This window comes from Natrix helvetica (assembly GCF_964273705.1).
Source record: "Natrix helvetica genome assembly, chromosome: 1".
Taxonomy (NCBI): Eukaryota; Metazoa; Chordata; class Lepidosauria; order Squamata; family Natricidae; genus Natrix; species Natrix helvetica.
This window is the reverse complement of record NC_138548.1, coordinates 136,409,847-136,430,060: the sequence shown is the minus strand read 5'-3', so window position 1 is coordinate 136,430,060 and position 20,214 is coordinate 136,409,847. Positions and strand designations below refer to the sequence as shown.

The window sequence follows — 20,214 nt, the reverse complement described above, 5'->3', positions numbered from 1 at the left end:
ATAAATGGAGAGGCAGAAGAATGTATCTCCATCAGAAGTTTTACCTTTCAGGGGAGCTACCAGCATGCAAAGGCACTGTTCTGACCCAGCTCCCCAAACATGACCAACCCTCTGAAGTTAACTCAAAGATTTCTTTATTAGGAGTGCCAGCAGCCCCGACAAAAAGTTTCTCTCTCACAGCAGGAAGTCCATCCGGCTGGAAGATGAATAGTTGTCTGCCACAATTATTCAGCTCCACCCCCTGCTTTTTATCCCCAGAGTTAGGGTGGGGCTTCGCTATTAGCAGTGGCTCTTCGGTCCCAAGGACTGGCCCATAGATTTCCAATGTTTTCCTCTCCTCTGCCTTCTGCGCATTCACGCATTAAGCACAGGACCCAGCTGTTCCTCCTCTTCTTCATCAGCCACCTCCAGATCTGGGGGCTGTTGACTCTCCATCTGAGGGCTGACGGATGGCCCACCCTCCATCTCTTTCCCTCCTTCCCTCTCTCTCTCTCTCAGCTCCATTCCCTCTTCTCCCTCGGAGCTCTCAGGTTGCCTTGATGCTGATCCTGAATCCCAGGCTCCTCCTCATCTGATTCAGCTGCTGGAGGGGCCGGCAGCCGACCAGGCACAACAGGCACATTTTTATACATACAGAATGATTTATAGACTTATTTCTCTTGGTTTATGCCTGCAGTTTTGAGATTTGAATTGTCACATCTGCACTAGTGCCTGATCTGAATTTCAAATCCCTCTTTTGCAGTGATTTGAATTCAGAATTTGAACTCTGCTTCAATCTGTGGGCATAACAATGAGGCCAGCCTGAAAGGCTTCCAGAAAATATTAAGGTTGAATTCTGCACAGCATCCTGGAGTTTTGTTTTTTTTTTTTGTTCTGAAAAGCAAGAGGCATTCATTTATGATTTGTAAATTCCATGAAACTGCTGCAGTGTCTCCAAATTATAATAATGAAAAAAATACATGAAATCTTGTGAAGTACAATGGAACTGAAGATCTGTCTAAAGATTTAGTGCTCAAACGCTTAGTAAGCCATTTCTAATACTTATAGAGAAAAGAAAAGAATTTTGCATGCTAAATATTAACTGCTGGCTCACAGATGTTTTAAAGATGTTTCACCATGTAGCATTCTAAATCAGCATTATAGAGTGTCAAATTTCTCATTGCTACAGAGAAATTGTAGTATGAGATTCCAAAACTGTTTTCTAAACAAGAAATACATGTCTTTTCCATTAATATTTTGTCCATTATCTATGGTTATCATTACTCTATACTCTTTTTCCATAGTGAGTGGGAAACATGTAGAGGTATACAATATTGTGAAACTAACACAAAAGCACTAAGATCTTATACGTTTGCGGAAAGATATTGAACAAAGGCCAAAGATAAAAAGGAAATGAAAAATGGCACTTTTATATTGTGCATTGAAAGACTGAAAAGATAGATATTTTTTCGTTTGGCAGGAGCCTTTTACCTTATCTGCCAGGCCAAAGCGCCCCCTGCCTATGTTGAAACAACATTCAGATTCACAAACTAGACAGTAATGGGTCGGCTTAGTACAGTGATGGCTATTGCGCGCGTACCAAGCACCCACACCAATTCAATCCTCCCACCTGTGCATGTGCACACACCCCCCCACATGCACGCATGACCCCTCCCCAGGCTCCGGAGGCTTTCCTGAAGCCTGGGGAGGGCAAAAATGGCCCCAACAAGCCAACTGGAAGTTCAGGAACAAACGTCCAGTTGGCCCATTGGGCCTGTTTTTCACCCTTCCCAGCCTCCAGAAGTTTCCTGAAGCCTGGGGACCACAAAAACGGCCTCCTCCGACCCTTCAGAAGGCCAAAAATCAGCACTCGCCAGAGCTGATGGCTGGCATGCCAGCGAGTATGGCTCCGCATGCTACCTGTGGCATGTATGATAGATTTGCCGTCACGGGCTTAGTATATTGTGCAATTATAGACAATGTGATTAATAGTTTAGTATATTGTGCAAACCTGAGTAGTTGAATTAATTCAATTAACCATGATTCCTTAAACAATGGATAAGCAGAGCTCGTAAACATAACTATCCCCCTATTATTCAATTTTTGACTGCTGTTTTATATTATATCTGCTCTCCTGATTCTTGATGGGGGAGAAAGTATGCAAACAGACAGAAGTTAACTGGAGATGAAAAGAAACACCAGATGTTATAATTTTATCCAGATTACAAATCACCCTACTCACACTAAATGAAAAAAAAAATGATGATAAGGATAAGGAAGCCAAGTCTAATGGACAATTCCATTCAATAATCATATACATAGTGACTCAAAAGTCCATTGAATGCCATGAGACCTACGTCCAGGTTAGGCAGTCAATGTCTTGTCACAGATTTTGTTCCTTTTTCCCTTAAACAAGAATTTTTTAAAAGGACCATCTGGAAGGATCAGACTCGCAGATTGTTTAACATAGACCCAGCTCTTTACAGATGGCTGGAGGATGGAAAGTCATTGCTCATAATACTAACAATACCCAGAGCACCAGGACTGCAATTTGGATGGATGTTTAGGAAAACAGCAGCATCCAAGGCTCCTACAGTGTGAAAGATCTGGAGTTCATTTTGGCACGTGTTTCTACCAAACACAATGTTTTGATTTCGCAATCCAGTTAGCACTCGGCTCTGCAGGTGCTACAAGCAAATTGGATTGTTTTTAGGAGCCCATTCACTGGGAGAACAGAAATACGTAGGGCCTTGCTGCCTCCTCAAATGAAGTTGCAAGTTTGCATCACCTATGTCTACAGCTGAAGCTGGACATTTTTCAACTGCTGTGGGCCAAAACATTTACACTGGGGAACACTTCAGTTTTCATAAAGGACTATGAAGAACCAAGATCGTGCTGTTCCCCATTCACAGTAACTGAATGATGTTAGAGAAATGGAGTAAAGATATTTGGATTATGAACTTGCCTTCAATGATTATCCGGCCTTTTGCTGAGTATTTCCAAAACAGCATAGCATGTTTTAGAAAGCTTACTTTTTCTAGTGTGACAGACTGACCTGAGCTGCAATATATTTTCTTTCAGGACAGGGAAGACCTCCAAACAATAAGTGCTAGGAACAGCTAAGATACTGTGCAGAACCATCACATTCCCAGGCCTCTGCTAGAGGACCTGACATTGAGGAACATACATACCACCCATAGGAGCAAGACGCGAATAAGGTATATGTTAGAATATTCATGATTGGGAGAGACATAGTAACAAGGTCAGCCAATGAATAGGCATAGCAACTAAGTCAGCCAATGGGAGCTTAAACAGATCTGAGTCTGTGCTGAGAATCAAAACTGAAACTACTCTGTCTGCTCTGAACTCTGAAATGAAACTAACTATTCTCTCCTGCTTGTGTTCTGCTTGTAACTTCTACCACGTTGAAAGAATCTACTATTGGTATTGTACATTTATTCATCTGTTATTATGTATATAAAGAAGTTAATGAATCCAGCTGAATCAGTTATCTGTGTGTGCTTTCTGGATTTGATTTTTCTGCAACAAACTCTGACAGTATAGTGTAATATGTAGATGATTGATGATATATGATATATACCCCCGTTTATATAAATTATCATTTAATTTCTCTCCTTTCATTCATCCTAAAATTACAGCCATGTACGCATTTGGGAGTTGTATAGTCTCTCTCCATAGGCAGAAAGAGAATTGGATATCAGTTGCAAATCAGTTGCAGAACTATTATCTATCCAGGAAGTATGAAACCCAGTGAATGTAGTTTAGGAAAAATAAAAGAATTGCATTTGCTGTAGCTACTCCCCAGCAGAAATAATCCACTAGGATGGCCAAACCTGTTTCTATCTATTTGCAGAGTGAATGGAATACTTATTCCACTTTTTGAGATCACTTTGATGCAAATGGAAAATGTGTTCCATTACATGCCATGTAAACCATTACAATTGATAAGCAGCAATTTGCCAGCTTTCTTGCCCGAGTCCCAATATTTCAATTTCTTCAAAGAAAATTCCTCCTGTTTAGCATAAAAAACAAGCAGCTTTACTTCAGTGAACATACAAGCTTTTAAAGGTTATTTTTCTGTAGGATTCTTTGCATATCAAAACATTTTCTTCAATCATGATATCCGTCGACTTCTATGTTTTCTTTGTATAGCTGCATAAATCCCAATCAAGTTCCCTAGCCTTGCAAGACTAGCTGAATTACCACTGACTTAAAAAAAACATTTGTTGCTTAATATACAATAGATAAAAAATATCATCCAGTAATATAGACGTATTAAAATACCATCCATCATGGACTAACTTAACATTTTAAATTAAAAGATTAATGTGATCAGAGCGTAAGCTTTCTTCCTGTTGCACATATTTGTAGTGTGCATGTGTACAAACCTCTCCCTTCGTATGCATTTTTGTGAGCACATACGTGCATTTTATATTTTACTCCATGAGTTTTGAACAGTGCATATTGTTTCCTAATATATATGTTTTATGCTAATTTTTCCTTTCTAAACATATTTGACACCCGTTTTTCAATCGATAAGCTGCATCACTAATGCTGAAAGCATGGGTTTCAACATGCCAGCGTGCTGTGCTGTGTTTTTCATAGAGGTTTAGGAAGTATAAATATAATAAATTCTTACTCAGGTTAAAAATTTCTCATGCACTTCTATGTACACTCAGTTTTATTAAGTACTGTATTATACTTTTTTTTTTTTTTTTGCTATAAGAACTTCAGGATTATGGTTTATAAATGCATTAATATTCAGTTCTTTTTTCAAGGATCTCAAGATGGCATACATCCTTCCTATACCTCTGCCATATATTCAGACACTGTTCCCTTAGAATGCCTCTGATGTTATCTGCTCCCGAGTGTGTAACTAATCCAAGGTCAACAATGATATTCATATCTATGAAGATTTAAACTGAATTTGCCTGATCACAATCCAACACTTATAATGAGGACTGATAACACGCTGTTCTCAACATGACATCTGCTTTTACTTATTTTTGTTGCACAAGTATGTAATTCTCTCTATTGACTACCCTAGGTATTTATTATAATTGGGTATTCATTGCCATAAGAGAGGTATTTTGATTCAGATAGCAATACTGACATGGGATTACTCACTTAAGGGAAAAAAAGAATCAAAAGAAGAAACAGCACGAACACCAGCACAAAGTATTTCCAAAATATTTCTCCAGGCAGTTCATAGGCGGAAATTTTCAGTCCTTACTGTATTTATTCTACTATAATATGGAACATCCACCCTTGCCTCCCCTGCCCAATAATCATAATCATAAACAATGTATTAGTATTCCCCATAACATCACTTGTTTTCTGAAATTAAGCAGCCTGCGGATTGCAATAGCACAATATATAATAGACAAATACTGATATCATTAGTCACTTATTTCCTTTCCCTGCAGAGACATAGTCAAGTCTGTCAATCATTGCTTTCTCTCTCTTTCTCAAGTCAAGAAGTAACATGAACAACATGTGTCAGAGGTTTTCATCAGAGGTGGGTTGCTGCTGGTTCGGCCTGGATTGGCCGAACTGGTAGTAGCGGCGCTGGGAGGCTCCGCCCACCTGCCCGGACAATTCTGCACATGCACAGAAGCATTGTGCATGCGCAGGAGCGCATCCAAACTGATAGTAACAAAATTGGCAACCCACCACTGGTTTTCATCCTAAAAGTTAAATGTTACATAATTAGCATGCATACACATAGTCCTCAGTTTACAATCGCAATTGAGCCCTACATTTCTCTTGCTAAGTGAGACAGTTAAGTGAATTTTGCCCCATTTTACAACCTTCCTTGCCAGAGTTATTGAGTGAATCACTGCAGTTGTTAAGTTAGTAACTAACATAGTTCTTATTTGCTTTGCTTGCCAGAAGGTCACAAAGAGGGACCACATGATCCTGGGACACAGCAACCATCATAACTGTGAACAAATTGTCACGCATCCTACTTGACCATGGGGATGTTGATGACAGTGTAAGTGTGAAAAATGGTCTTTTTCAGTGCCGTTTTAATTTCGAACAGTGACTAAGTGAACTGTTGTAAGTCGAGGACTACCTGCTATATGTAATAGTCTCCTGTGGGTCAGACAATATACCCCAGATGATAATCCAAACTGAATCATACTTTTAGAGGTGAACGCCTAGAACAGTGATGGCGAACCTATGGCATGCGTGCCACAGGTGGCACGTGGAACCATTTGTCAGGGCACGCAAGGTGCTCCCCTGTCAGCTGGCCAGCTGTGCATGCTGGCCAGCTGATTTCAGCCTTTTGAAAAGCCATTTTTCACCCTCCCCAGGTTCCAGAGCCTTTATAGGAGCCTGGGGAGGTCAAAAAGAGCTCCCCCCCCCGGAGGCTTCATGAGCTTCCCTGAAGCCTCCAGAGCACAAAAAACCGGTCCTACGGACAACCCAGAAGTTCAGGAATGGACCTCCGGTTTGCTCGGAGGGTTGTTTTGACTGCTCCGGAGGCTTCAGGGAAGCATCCTGAAGGTCCCTAAAGTCTTCGGAGCACTCAAAACGACCCTCCTCCGGTTTGCTCAGAGGTTCGTTTTGACTGCTCCGGAGGCTTAGGGAAGCGTCCTGAAGGTCCCTGAAGCCTCCGGAGGGCTTGCGGAGGAGGCTGTTTTCATCTTCCCCAGGCTCCTATAAAGCCTCTGGAGCCTGGGGAGGGCAAAACATGCAAAAAATGGGGGGGGTCGCGCCTGTAGTGCACACTTGCACACTGTGGGGGGTCGCACATTGCATTATGGGTGCGGCACGCCCACACACTACCCCCCTGTGCTCCCCCCACTTATGGCACGTGAGCCAAAAAAGGTTCGCCATCGCTGTCCTAGAAGATGAAAGACCCTTTGCAATTGAATTGTATATACATATTACATATTTCACACACCCACACTGAGTTCCACTCCCTACCTCTGTGATCTAGCACTGTGGTCCCCAACCCCCGGGCCCTGACCCACTACTAGGCCATAGCCTGTTTCGACACAGGCTGTATAGGCAGCGGGTGAGCGCATGCGCTGAAGCTTCCTTTGCGTGAGTGGCATGTCTGTGTGTGTGAGTTGCTCAAACAAATATGTGTGCCTGCCACTGGTAGGGTCTTCTCCCCCTGCCAAAGCCAAAAAGTTTGGGGACTGCTGATCTATGGGATGTTCCTTCTCTGTCCTATCTATGATGTTTTGCCAAACCACCTGGTGCCACTTAGCTTTTAATCGTGTTTAAATAAATTCACAGGTACATCTTACTGACATCTAACTTCAAGGTTTAATCAAAATCAATTTGGTGAGCCACCTCTTTGCTAGGAAAACAAACTATTACTATGGAGGGTTGCAGGTGGCATAAAACAAAACAACTTTAGCAAAAATGGAAAGGGTCAAGTACTATGGCATTTTAAAAATAATGATTACTGCTAAAGGAGAAAAAAATAGAGTGATCTAGGTCAAATAGTCGTTTTGCCTCGAGTTGCATTTTGACATGGAAATGGGGGGAAAAAGTTAATCATCTGCTACAATCGGAAATTTTTCTTATGAACAGATTCAATAATGCCCGTGAATTGCAGAGTCATTCCACACTGAAATCTAGAAAAACCTGAAGAACTACTGAAAACTTAAGGAATTAAATTACCTACTGAACAAAAAACGGTAACAGTTTGCTCTTGCTTTTAATATACACTTTAAAAATCTGTTCAAATAGGGTTCAGTGAACTGCATAAAATAATCCATCCATATTATGTACCCTGATTAGAAACAGGACAATTGCCTAGTTCTGATAACCTAAAGCATTAACCTCCCTGACACCCATGATAGAACATATAGTTAAACAACTATACTATTCATCACTTAGATAAGGCTGATGTCCATAGTTCTTACAAAAATCCCATTGTCTCTAAGTGTGACACAAAGAGTGGGACAATGTTGCAGGGACAAAATTGGAGTAGGCAGGATCGACATGTTCAACTCACTTTTCGGAGAGGAGTGATCAAGATTTTTTAAATTTAAATAAAGTACTGGTTCTAAGCCTACTGAAGATTTAGTGCTCCTATTTTGCTTTTGGCTTGAGTAAATAACCCATGGAAATCACACTGGTGAATTACAGAACCACCATCTAGGAGTGGCCTTGAAGAATACAAAAACGAGGTTATACACAAGATAGGAGCATCCACAGGAGGAGGGCTCTGGTCACGTAATTCCTTTGGGATGTATCCTATGCCCACAACTAATATTATGAAAGTACATTTTCACCTCTCAATCAACATGCACATTCAGGATGCCTTCACAATGGGTGATAATTTGGAAAACTGGATAATATTGCTCACTTGTTTTCACTACACAGCCCCTTTCACAAAAGTTCATTTTTTAAGGTCCCCCTGTGGACATCTCTCACACCATATAGTCTCAAGACTGCAGATGATTCATTCCTGATTTAGAAAGTGAATGTACAACATTTGGATTCAGCTTGCCACATGTACTCAACTAAGCAGCTTGTGATACCCGTGGGCCTGTTTCTCAATATGCGTATGATTCTTCTTTTTCTGGTTTTTCACATTTCCTTCTTACAACTTCTCCCGAGTGGAAATTGTTCCACAGTTCTGATTATGATGGACTTTTATTATCAGGTTTGGTGAAATGAAAAAAATAAAAGTAATTTGAAATGTGTCACATCAGCTCGGAAATACTGAATAAAGATCACCTTTTATCAGAAAAATCACAAGTGAGTAGTTTTTGGCTCTAATGCTTCTTGCTATTCCAACAAGTAGTTCAGTGATTTTTCTTTACAAGCTTGAGATTGATATCCCTGATTAATCTTTCATCTTGGTAAAACGGGAGAAAAGATTTGGCTACAACTTTCTCATTGCCATTGGATTTCACGGGAATAGCCAAGAAGAAAAAAAGGTGGAATCTTACCTTTTCTGCATCTTGTTCAAAAAGTCGAAGTTGAAAGCACTGATCGAGTTTCAGCTTACGGACATGCCACATCTGATGCAAGTGCTGTCGTGTTGAATGCAGCTTATCTAAAAGGCTGGTAATCTTTGGCACAAGACTTTGGAAATCTGCACTGCCAGGAATGCAGTTCCTACCAGAGAAACCATCACTGCATCTTATGCATTGTAATAATCGTTGACCTTCACGGTCCAATTCTTCGACTGGAGCTTTGATTACTTTCTTCTTGAGCTGGGTATGTTCGTCTATTAGTCTTCTTGAACCCTCCACATCCACTGGAAATTCTTTCCTAGCCAGCATTTCCTGAAGGTCCTCCAGCCTGGATAATAAATGGATGGCACTATTGAAAAATTCTTCCAAGGAAACTCTCAACTCTATCCATTCATCATGATTGTAATCCAGAGTTCCTTCAAACTCTTCTGTTAGTTGGGATGGATCAACCAGTTTTGTTAAACCTTCAACGGAGACCATGCTTGTCTAAGGAGTTAAAAAAAAAAGAGAGTGATTTAGTTTTAAAGTAATTATATAGAAATCCTGTAACAATTAAGAATACCATTGACTATTCATCAGACATTTTTGTTACCATTACCAGAAAGACCAGTTGCCTCTTGAAAAAGCACCTTTGGGATATAACCATGACCTGGATGACTGAAAACTCCCATAGATATTCATTAGACAGTATAGATGGAGAAGGAATAAGCAGGAAAAAATGCTTAACAGCCAGATAAGCCAGATATACACCCTATTTCAATATGGCTGTGAATTGCCTTGTCTTGTCTCTCACAACCACAGGGAAAAGAAATGGCCATTGTAAGAAAGAGAACTTATGATGATTGGGGTGGCATTATCAGTGTTACTAGAAATCAGCAAGAAATGAAGCATTGCTTTTGTCCTGCATAAATTCCTTTGGGATGGATCCTACGCCTACAACTAATATTATGAAAGTACATTTTCACCTCTCACCTTTCACCACATACACATTCAGGATGCCTTCACAATGGGTGATAATTTGAAAAACTGGATAACTGGGAAACTGGAATAACTGGAAAAATAATTTGGAAAACTGGAAAACTTTTCACAAAATACACACACTACCGTGTTTCCCCGGAAATAGGATCTGTCCTGAAACTAAGGCCTTGCCACATTTTTCTGGTGGGCAAAAATATAAGCCCTCCCCTGCAAATAAGCCCTCTGGACAACTCCCCACCTCTGGCCAGGCAAAGTGCCACTCACCAACCTAGCGGTATCCCGAAGGTGCCAAGCTGTGGGAACCGGGGGGGGGGCAAAGGTGATCACATTGCTTGGTGCCTTCGGGATACCCTAGGTTGGTGAGCAGAGCTGTGTCCAGCTGAAGAGGGGGGGGGTTGCCGGGCAGCTGCTCTCTTGAGAGCGGGCTCCCAAAGAGCCGGGCACAGCCTCAGGGATGAACAGCTGTGATGCACTGTCGCAGCAGCGCAGCACAGCAGCCATGAAGCGACCGGCAAACCCCCTTTCCAGCCGGGCACAGCACCATTCACTGACCTAGAGGTATTGCCAAGCCACATGAGCGCCTGTTCGCCGCCACCCGGCTCTCGCAGCTTGGAGCCTTCAAAATGCCAGTGAATGGCACTCTGCGTGGCTGGAGAGGGGGTTACACGAGCGACTGTTCCGCTCCTGCTCGCGCACCTCCCAGCCTCACCATGCCCTGGCTAGGTCTCCCCGCAGAGCCAGAGAACCTCCGCTGCCACCGCCGCCATCCCAGCATGGCTTTTTCGGCAGCTTCCAAACCAAGTTTTCCCGCAGTGGCTCCTCTGGGCGTATGCTCTATGGTTGTACACTCTGGGAGTATGATCTGCCGGCAGCCAACTCGCAACCAAAGAGCGTACGCCTAGAGAGGCCACTGCTGGAAGACTCAGTTTGGAAGCCACTGAAAAAGCCATGCTGGGATGGCGGCAGCAGTGGTGCTCTGGCTCTGCGGGGAGAGCTGGGCCCGGCAACCCCAAAACAATAAGCCCTCCCCTGATTATAAGGCCCAAGCCATATTTTGTGGGTCAAAAGAAAATAAGACCCTGTCTTATTTTGGGGGAAACACGGTAGGTACTACTTGTTACAAATGCTGTATGTGTATATGTGTGTGTATGTATGTATGTACATACGTACATACGTATATAAATTTTCAGCAGAAGTGTTCAACCTAAAGTTCGTGCAGCTTCCTAAACTTTTGATACAGCCCAAAAAGTCTCTCCAAAGATTGTGACCAATTGTAATTTTAATTGACAGAAGGCAAAATAATTACTATATGTACAATAACATGTTCATTGTGCTTAACCATTATAAATTAATTTATGCCCCTCCCCCCAGTTACATAGACACTTCAAAATACAGCCCTCAGTCTGCCCCTTAAAGCAAGTTCTTGTCCTCCAAAAATGATGTTTTAGAGGATATATTTAGAGATTATCTGGCCCCTTTTCAGTCAAGCTGTTTTAGCTTGGAGAAGTATTAAGACTGTTCTGGTTGTCTTGGGGGAGGCTGCTGCAAAGTAGATGCAATTTAGGACTACTGTTTTATAATGGCTCTAGTCCTTACTGTCATGCTGCATCTAGAAAGTATCCTTGTTTCCTTCATGACTTCATTTTTGCCTTCCATGCTGTTCAATATCTACAGTATATGAAACTGAAATTGGGGGAATTCAATAAAAACTTTGACACCCACACACACACACACCCAATCATATTGCACCTTATTATCCAACTTCAAAAGGCAATCACTACCTTGAACATTGCTTGAATTTGATAAAGTCCTGGATGCGGAAGAATGTACTGAGATTAAATCTAGACAAAATGATCACTTTTTGATAAATAAGAAATTAGACTTTGAGATGGAGATTTAGATTATTTTGGTTGGTTTGCAATCTCATGAAAGGAATGATTTCCAATTTGAAAATATCCCTTGACCCTCATCTGTCATTGAATTCATGATGGCTGTGACCAGGTACACATCTATGCAGCTTGGACTAGTACATCAATTACAGTAGTGCATCATCTATTTTTGAGATGGTCAGACTTAACAGTTATCCACGCCTTGGTTACATTTCATCTTGATCTTTGCAGTGCACTCTAGACAGTGTGATCTATGCTGGGCTACCCTTGAAGAGTTTGCAGAAATTGGAACTAATACAAAAAGTGTCAGCTAGAATGCTATACAGAACAAAATATATGAATTATATGATTCCTCCACTGAAAGAATTACACTTACAGCCAGTGATTTAGTGGGTACAATTTGGAGTGTTACTTTCATCCCTTAAGGCCTTGAAGAGTTTAGGATTTTACAATATCTGGAGCCATCTGGGAGCCATGGTGATACAGTGGTTAGAATGCAGTATTGCAGGCAGACTCACAGTCAGCAGTTCAACTCTGACCAGTTCAAGGTTGACTCAGCTTTCTATCCTTCCAAGGTTAATAAAATCCAAGGTCATTTTGTTAGGGGCAATATGCTGAGTCTGTCACAATGGTGACACAATGGTGCCCACTCATGCCTGCCCAACATGTGGCAAAACATTTCATGCCTGTATAGGCCTTACCAGCCACCTGTGGACACATTGTGGACAGCCCACAACCTGATAGATGTCAAGGTCCTCTTCGAACATGATGGATGAACATCTGTAAACTGGTTAGAGAGTGCTGTAAAACACTATATGCTATGTGTCTAAGTGCTATTGCTATTGGTAAACTTGAATTCATAGCTTTTAATACACTGAATATAACTCTTGCCTTTGATCCTTAAGTCTTCTGGTACCAATACTCTCTTAACTGGATGACTGATATAGCACTGAAGACTCCTAACTTGAAATAGATACGGACATCAAATAGTTCTCATTATTCTTCTCCCACTGGAATCTTCTTATTTCTCAGTTCTTGAGTAGGGAGTCCATTCCATTGTCTATAGTCTAGGGTCCATTGACCATAGTTCTGCATTCTTCCAATTCTTTCTTTGTTGGAATACTTTTTTAAAGTTAGCTTACCTTGATACATCTGCTAAGTACCTTTTCTAGTAGCAATATTAGATCATTTTTTTCTTTCTCTCGTCAACCATTTTATTTCCCAGATCTTTCAGGTTCTTGTGCTCTGGGTTTCCTTACCATAAATTCTTATTGTTGATATTTTTTAGCTTAGGTGGTATATAACTGATGATTTTATCCAGACTGTGCAAAGTTTTGATAGGGTGTTTCACTTCAACAATGCCTTAAGCAAAGATTCTTCAAAGTTGCTTCTTGAAGCAGTGCAATGCCTCATGTCTAAAGAGTGAAATGTCAACCAATTTTGAAATTGTAGCACTATGATAATGCTTTTTTCATATCCTACCTGGGACATAAACAATACTGCACAAATACTGTACATTTTCTGCTTCATTGGAAAAATCAGCACACGCGCGCGCGCACACACACACACACACATATAGGTTGCCCAATTCCAATAGACTCTGGACAGCATACAAAACTTGAAAAAAAGCCATGAAAACAACTAAACAATTATTTAAGATATATTCTGCACTGTTTTTACTAATATTGAGTCAGTAGATGGCATAGTACTGTATTTCAAAAATGCACCATAAGCAGCATGTGTTAATTCAAACAGTTAATTCTTTACATTTAAATTCTAAATAATTTAGGATAGGACATGTCAATGAAGGCTGAAAAATTTCTCACTTGGTTTTTAAATCTGTTCAAAATATTCTTCTCCTGCCATAATTGATCTTTTTAACATGAAGATAGGAAAGGAGGCCTCTTTGTTTAAAGCATTCTGCAGATACATTTATTATTCAGATAGATTCTCCCTGGGGAATTCGAGATGAATAGGAATACATTATCAAACTTCATCAGAAAGGAAGAAAAAATGTGCAAGGACAAGGTAACATCCTATCAGCTGTCATATTTCTTTCCAGTTCAAATGCAACCAATCAAAACTCAGCCTGCTCATTCAGTCTTTTCAGGAGGATAGAAAAGTAATTTGTAAAAAGCCTGAATTAATGACAAGGTGGCTTGTTGGGTCATCTCCAGTGTTAAGAGGAAACTCCAGAAATCTGCATTTGTCAGTCACACGTCAACTCTGGTGTTTTTTTGTTTTTGTTTGCTAACCAACAACTTATGATTGACAGGCCCTGAAGGGAAAATAGGAGCATAAACCTGGCTATTACTGGGGTTCTTCAAGAGAGTAGTTTTTTTTTTCTGCAGAAGCAGCTGTCAGAGTAACATACTTCCTGTTTATAATCCTTCCTCTTTGCCTAAGGGCAATATCTTTCTTTCAAGTTGACATTGGCAGGTATCAGTGGACTTTTCAATGACTTGTAGCTGCTAAATTGTATAGCTTGAATTTCAACCGACTGCCATTAAAGATCTATGCCTATATATTTTGCTCAGTCTACATAACAGTTAAGCCACCAACATGCAAGCGTATTGTTATGGATAGAATGTTCATTTGGACATGTGCAACTATTTCTATTGTTTTCTTTTAGAATGAGAAAGAAGATTTACATGATTTGCAACTAGGTTGGCATGCTTTTTTGTGATATGGTAAGAATAAGGCACATGGCTATTTTCAAAGACATTATGTAAGGAATGGATTGTTAACAATATGGGAAAGAGTGAAAGAGAAATACTATTTAGAAACACCAATGTGGCTTTCAACAATGGAAGCTCTGACACATCCAAATATTAGTGGTACAAAAAATATCAATAGAGACAAAGCTATCTTAACAGAAAGGGGGGAACTAAAACAAAAACAAGAATTAGAAAAAAAGGGATTGATATAGGATGGTTTTCACAATTGCAAATACAATCAAGATATGAAAAAGATAAAAGGGAGTATACTTTTAACTTAGGAAGCTCGGAGTTGGATAAGATACTTATGGAAACGGAAGAAAGAATAATTAATAAACTATATACCTACCTATTAAGAACTAGGCTAGTAGAAGAAATGATTAAAGATACAATGTTAACTTGGGCAAAGAATTTTGGCCACACGATTCAGCTAGAAAAGTGGCAACAACTATGGGAAAGGAACAATAAATTAACTATGTCAACAGCTTACAAAGAAAACTTATACAAAATGTTTTATAGGTGGCACATGTCACTGGGAAAATTAGCAAAGATGTTTAAAGACAAATCAGTGAAATGTTGGAAATGTCAACAAGCAATAAGTTCCGATTATTATATGTGGTGCACATGTGCAGAAGCAAGAAAATATTGGACTAAGATAATAGTATGGTTAAAGAAAATGTTACAACAAGAAATAGAATTTAGACCAGATATATTTTTATTAGGTATTATCCCAGAGAAATTCAAGAAAGAGGATATTTATTTGATTATACATGTAACTACAGCAGCAAGAATTGTATTTGCCCAACATTGGAAATTAAATAAGCTACCAACAGATAAGTATTAAAAAGATATTAGATTGTGCAGAGATGAATAGATTTACAATGAAAATTAAAAAATAAAGAGGAATCAGAGTACTTCAAGATATGGGGAAGATTTTATGATTGGCTAGAGAAAGGAAACTAGAAAAGAAAGTAGGGGAAGAGATAGAAACCAGACAATGCACTATTAAATGGAAAAGGGGAGGGGGGAGAAGGGGAAAACAAAAAAGAAAATATTAAATATATAAGTATATATTCAAGAGTGAGATATAAAGGGGGGTGGGGAAACATAGTTAGGATAAATTAGCAAAGGTAAGGGAATAAGAAATGATACCAAATTATATTCGGGTTTGTGGAAATACCATCTCAAGGAAACATAAACTGAGATTTGAAAGAGACACCTACAACAATAGAAAAGAAAGAGAGAGAGGAGGAGAGAATGAAAAGAGGATGGGGGGAAGAAGAAAGAGGTAAGCAGAGGAGGATGGAAAGGAGAGGAAGAGAAGGAGAGAGGGTAGGAAGGGCTAGAGGAAGAGTAGGAGTAGGAGAAAGGTGGGGGAAGAAGGAAGGGGAAGGAGAGGAGGAAGGAAGGAAGTAGAGAAGGGAGGGAGGGAGAAAAGAAAAGGAAAATAAGGTGGTGTTACAACAGGAGGAAGGGATGGTAAATAAAGCAACCCAAACTGTATATTCTAACCTATTAAATGAAATAATAAATGTATAAGAATGACAAATGTAAAAAAGAAGAATAATGATGTGAATGTATACTTAAAATGGTATGTAAGGGAACAAATATTTAAAGAATTTCTGGGAAAAAAAGAATGAGAAAGAAATATACAACTACAATGATCTACAACTTGTCTTCTGTTTCTTACAAAAAAAAAACCGGATCCATGTTCTATGCATTACACAAATGTTAATCAAAGCAATGTTTGATTAGTAATCTAAAATAACAAGCTGTGCTAGTTTTCATCATGATTCCTAATCAGTTAATCTCCTCCATCTTACCTCAAAGATAAATTTTGAACTTCCAAAATTTGTCTTCTGCTTCTGCCAAAAGTTATCAGGCTTGATTATCAGGGCAACATGAATTTCTGCAGGAAAGGCCTCCTGAAGAGTCTTCAGGAGAGGTTTGATCAGGTCCCACTTAGAACCCCTCATATCGATGATGACTGTGAAACCACGTTTGCAGACATCCTCACTGTAGGGATTAAACGTTGAATAAGTTATATCCAGAGTCAACTTCATTAGAAATATGAACTTTACATTAAATAGACATTTTATGTCTTCTGACCTGATTCATATATTTACAGATTCCAGATTGATAACCATTGTTCTGTTCCTAAATATGCTCTACTACAATATTAAAGCATTAACTGCACAACTTGCACATTTGCTCAACTGCCTTTGCATTAATTTACCTTTAGATTAACCACATGATATAATTCATTCTGACTCACTTTACAAGAGAGATTAAGTACTAGTACCCTCAGTATCATGAAGTGAATGTTTAAGTGTGAATGAATTTGATACTATGCATCTCTTCAAAAGATTTAGCGGACCTTGAAACAATATACTTGACATGCAGTGAATGGATTTTTCTAAGTCAAGTAGCTTTATTAGCTTAAAGATATCAACAGACTAATGGCATACATTTGTGTCATTTGTGTAATGACATCATTAAGATGATTATATGGTGCACTTCAAAAGAAATTTGTGAATAACAGAACCCTCTCCCCTAATTAGACTGTTAAAAATAACGTATCTCTGAATTATTTACAATTTGTAAAACACACACAGTCAATCTTTATTATTCATGCATTCCATGTTTGCAAAGTCACTCTCTCACTAAAATTTGTGTATATTGACTGAGAATTTTACAGAAAGTAAATAAAAGACATATCTAAAAAAGGAAAAGAAGAATGTGCAAGGAAAAAAAAGAATTTAAAGTTATAAGCTGGTCGCCAAACATCCAAAATGCGATCACTTGATCACAGGGGTGGGGAGGGTGCTGGTCAGAACTTCAAATTCAGGGCATAAGTACCTTTGGGGGGAATCTATTGTAACTTTGAACAATTGCTAAGTGACCTGTCCAGGAGTAGTATTCACTTATTTTCCCTACTGGTTCGCAAATGTGAGCGTGCATGCGGTTTGGCTAAAAGAAAGTGCCTAAATGGGACGGCATAGAGCCGGGGCAGGTGGGCAGGCCCAGCCACGATTTCCGCTACCGGTTCAGGCGAACCGGTCTGAGCCAGCAGGATTCCACCTCTGGACCTATCACTAAGCAAGAAGTATCTATATCAGAAGATGGGATACAAAAGCCAAGAAGATAATCCTGATGGTAATTGTCCAGAAATGTCAAAAGTATGTATTGCATTTCTTCCATAGTCATTACTTGTAGTTCATAATAGATTATACACTTTAAATCAATATTAATATCTTTCATTATTTGTAACCAATCGACACGCTTTCTACAAGATGTATTGAAGGATGATTCCTTTTTTGTGTTTTTGTCCAATTAAAATAAAAAAAAATCTTTAAAAAAAGTATGCATTGCAAGTGTGAAGCTTGTACAGCAAAGTTCCAGTTCTACAGGAAGATGAGTTTAGCATTGCTTAGAGTCAAAACAACACAGACTTTTACATGAATAACCCCGACAGCACCAATATTATATTGATCAAAATTCTTAGGCGTAAGAGTTGCAATGATATATACTGTAGCTCCAATACTGAAATGATATATAGCTACAATATTGCAATAGCCCATGTTTTTAAATTAATAACTAAGATGCTGCATTCAGTGGCTGATGCTCAAATGCTGTAAGGCCGTAATGAAAGTTTAACTATTGTTTTTAAAGAAAATTTTTAAACAGGGAAGCACTGTAACCTGATCTGAAGATCTCTCATCTTCTCAGAATTGTTATACCAACCATTGCATTTACTAATCTACACATTTTCTTTTCTAAATGTGCCAATTAGCAGGAAGCTATTTTGCCAGTGGCAAATTACAGAATTAACTAATAGCATCCCACAAGTAGCTACAGAAGTTGTACGCTAAAATATGCCCAATAAGCTGTAGAAAAACAGTGTACAATTAATGGGATGGCAGGCAGTTCAGATACAGTAGATGAAATACAGGACTCCGGTGTGTGGGCTTCTAGGGGAATGTCATTGTCCTAATTAAAGAATTAACCAAATACAAAATGGCCTTTCTGAAATTGGATGAAGCAGTCCTGTCACAGCAATGGCATTTCTGTAAAACAATCATTTAGATTATATGTAACAAAAACTTCTCAAATATTTCTGTACTTGGAGTATACCTGTGCCTATATATCAAAATGAACTGTCCCCGGTGAAACCTGAATGACAACTCTCTACCTTCATGCCTTCCCTCCAAATTTAATTAACAATTACTTGAAGCCTCTAGATAATCATTAAAATTTCAGATATTACAAGTCTGCAATACTTCTTTTTAATTTAGCCTTTGAAGTGCAGGTAAAAAAAAAAGCCTAAAAGTATTCTGACAAGAAATGTTAATCTAATCAAATGGCAATTGCAGATTTGGGCAAAACACTTAATCTTCAGGGCAAGACTTTGGAACAAAAAAGAAGTATTTTGAGTTTGTAACATCTCAGAATAGAAACCTTTTCTAGACAATGAGTTTTACTTTATCAGTATCTATTATTTATATGATAGACATATATAAACATAAATAAATAAGCATAGAAAGCATTAAATATACATAAATAAATGCAAACTTCAGCTTTGATCTGATATTTTAATTTTAAACCAATGCTGAAAGCCAAGATTGAGTCAAGTAATCCCTCAAAGTTTTGAAATGTCTTCTTTCCAACTAAGAAATTTCCTTGGATTTTTACCTAACTAAAGACATGGCTTCAATCTAATTTATTAACATGAAAGTATTTATCAGTTCTTCACAGTGAGATAAATGTTGTGGGCTACATCCAGGAAGCTCAGTGTCCAGTGGCACAGGGGTTTTGTGTTTTTGGTTTTATTGTTCTCTCTTTTTATTCTTTGTATATATTGGCTTACACTTTTGCTGAGACACACCTAGCATTTGGTTTTAAAACGGACAGTCCTTTATTCATTTTAGTATTTAACCTTTATTATTTTTATAAATAATCCCAGGCAGCAAATATACCTAATATTCCTTCCTTCTCCTCCCTCCCCTTAGCAGTGATGGGATCCTCCCAGTTTAACAACTGGTTTGGTTAACACGCGATTTGCTGCGTGTGTGTGCGCAGTTTGGAGAAATCTTAACTTCCTGGTTTCCTCCTAGGAATTCATGCGTTAATCTGCTCTGCCGCAAAAATCAGCTGAGAAGATAAAGGTAGGAAAATAGCACGGGTGGACTCATCTGATCATCGGCTTGAGCCGGTTCACTCTCAGCTGATTGTCAGAGCTACCGATTGGCCCAAACTGGTCCGAACCGGTAGAATTCCACTCTAAACAACCTTGTGAAGGGAGTTGGGCTGAGAAAGAATGACTGGCCCAAAGTTACCCAGACAGCTTTAACTCTTAACTCATAGTCTCCTGATTTCTACCCTAATGCCTTGATCAGTACACCAAACTGACTCTCCAATTTGTCATCATTTAAATGTTTTAAATAAATAAACAAATTAATTGAGACTAACCTCATTAGGATACAAAAATATCATTATAGATATTTCAACCAAGTTAGTATCCCCCCCAAAAATAATACAGTACACTTATACTTTATAGGAAATCAGATAAATATTATGAATTAACCCCAACCTATGGTCCATGCAGTTCAAAAGATGTATTTGATTTTTTGGGGGGCGGAGAGGCGTATATGGTACTCATATGGACACTACTTACCAGGCAGA

General features: G+C 39.1%; 1 protein-coding gene across 6 annotated transcripts in view; it reads right to left on the bottom strand.

The window, feature by feature from the left end:
• Window positions 1-20,214, bottom strand: part of KALRN (kalirin RhoGEF kinase) — a 563,540-nt gene that overhangs the window by 252,785 nt on the left and 290,541 nt on the right. For all 6 annotated transcript variants that reach the window (XM_081965421.1, XM_081965415.1, XM_081965417.1 and 3 more), the window contains exons 4-5: window positions 16,356-16,548; window positions 8,922-9,434 (exon numbers count right to left, since the gene is read on the bottom strand). In XM_081965421.1, the coding sequence (XP_081821547.1) occupies window positions 8,922-9,434; window positions 16,356-16,548 (706 nt within the window). The remainder of the gene's footprint in view (window positions 1-8,921; window positions 9,435-16,355; window positions 16,549-20,214) is intronic.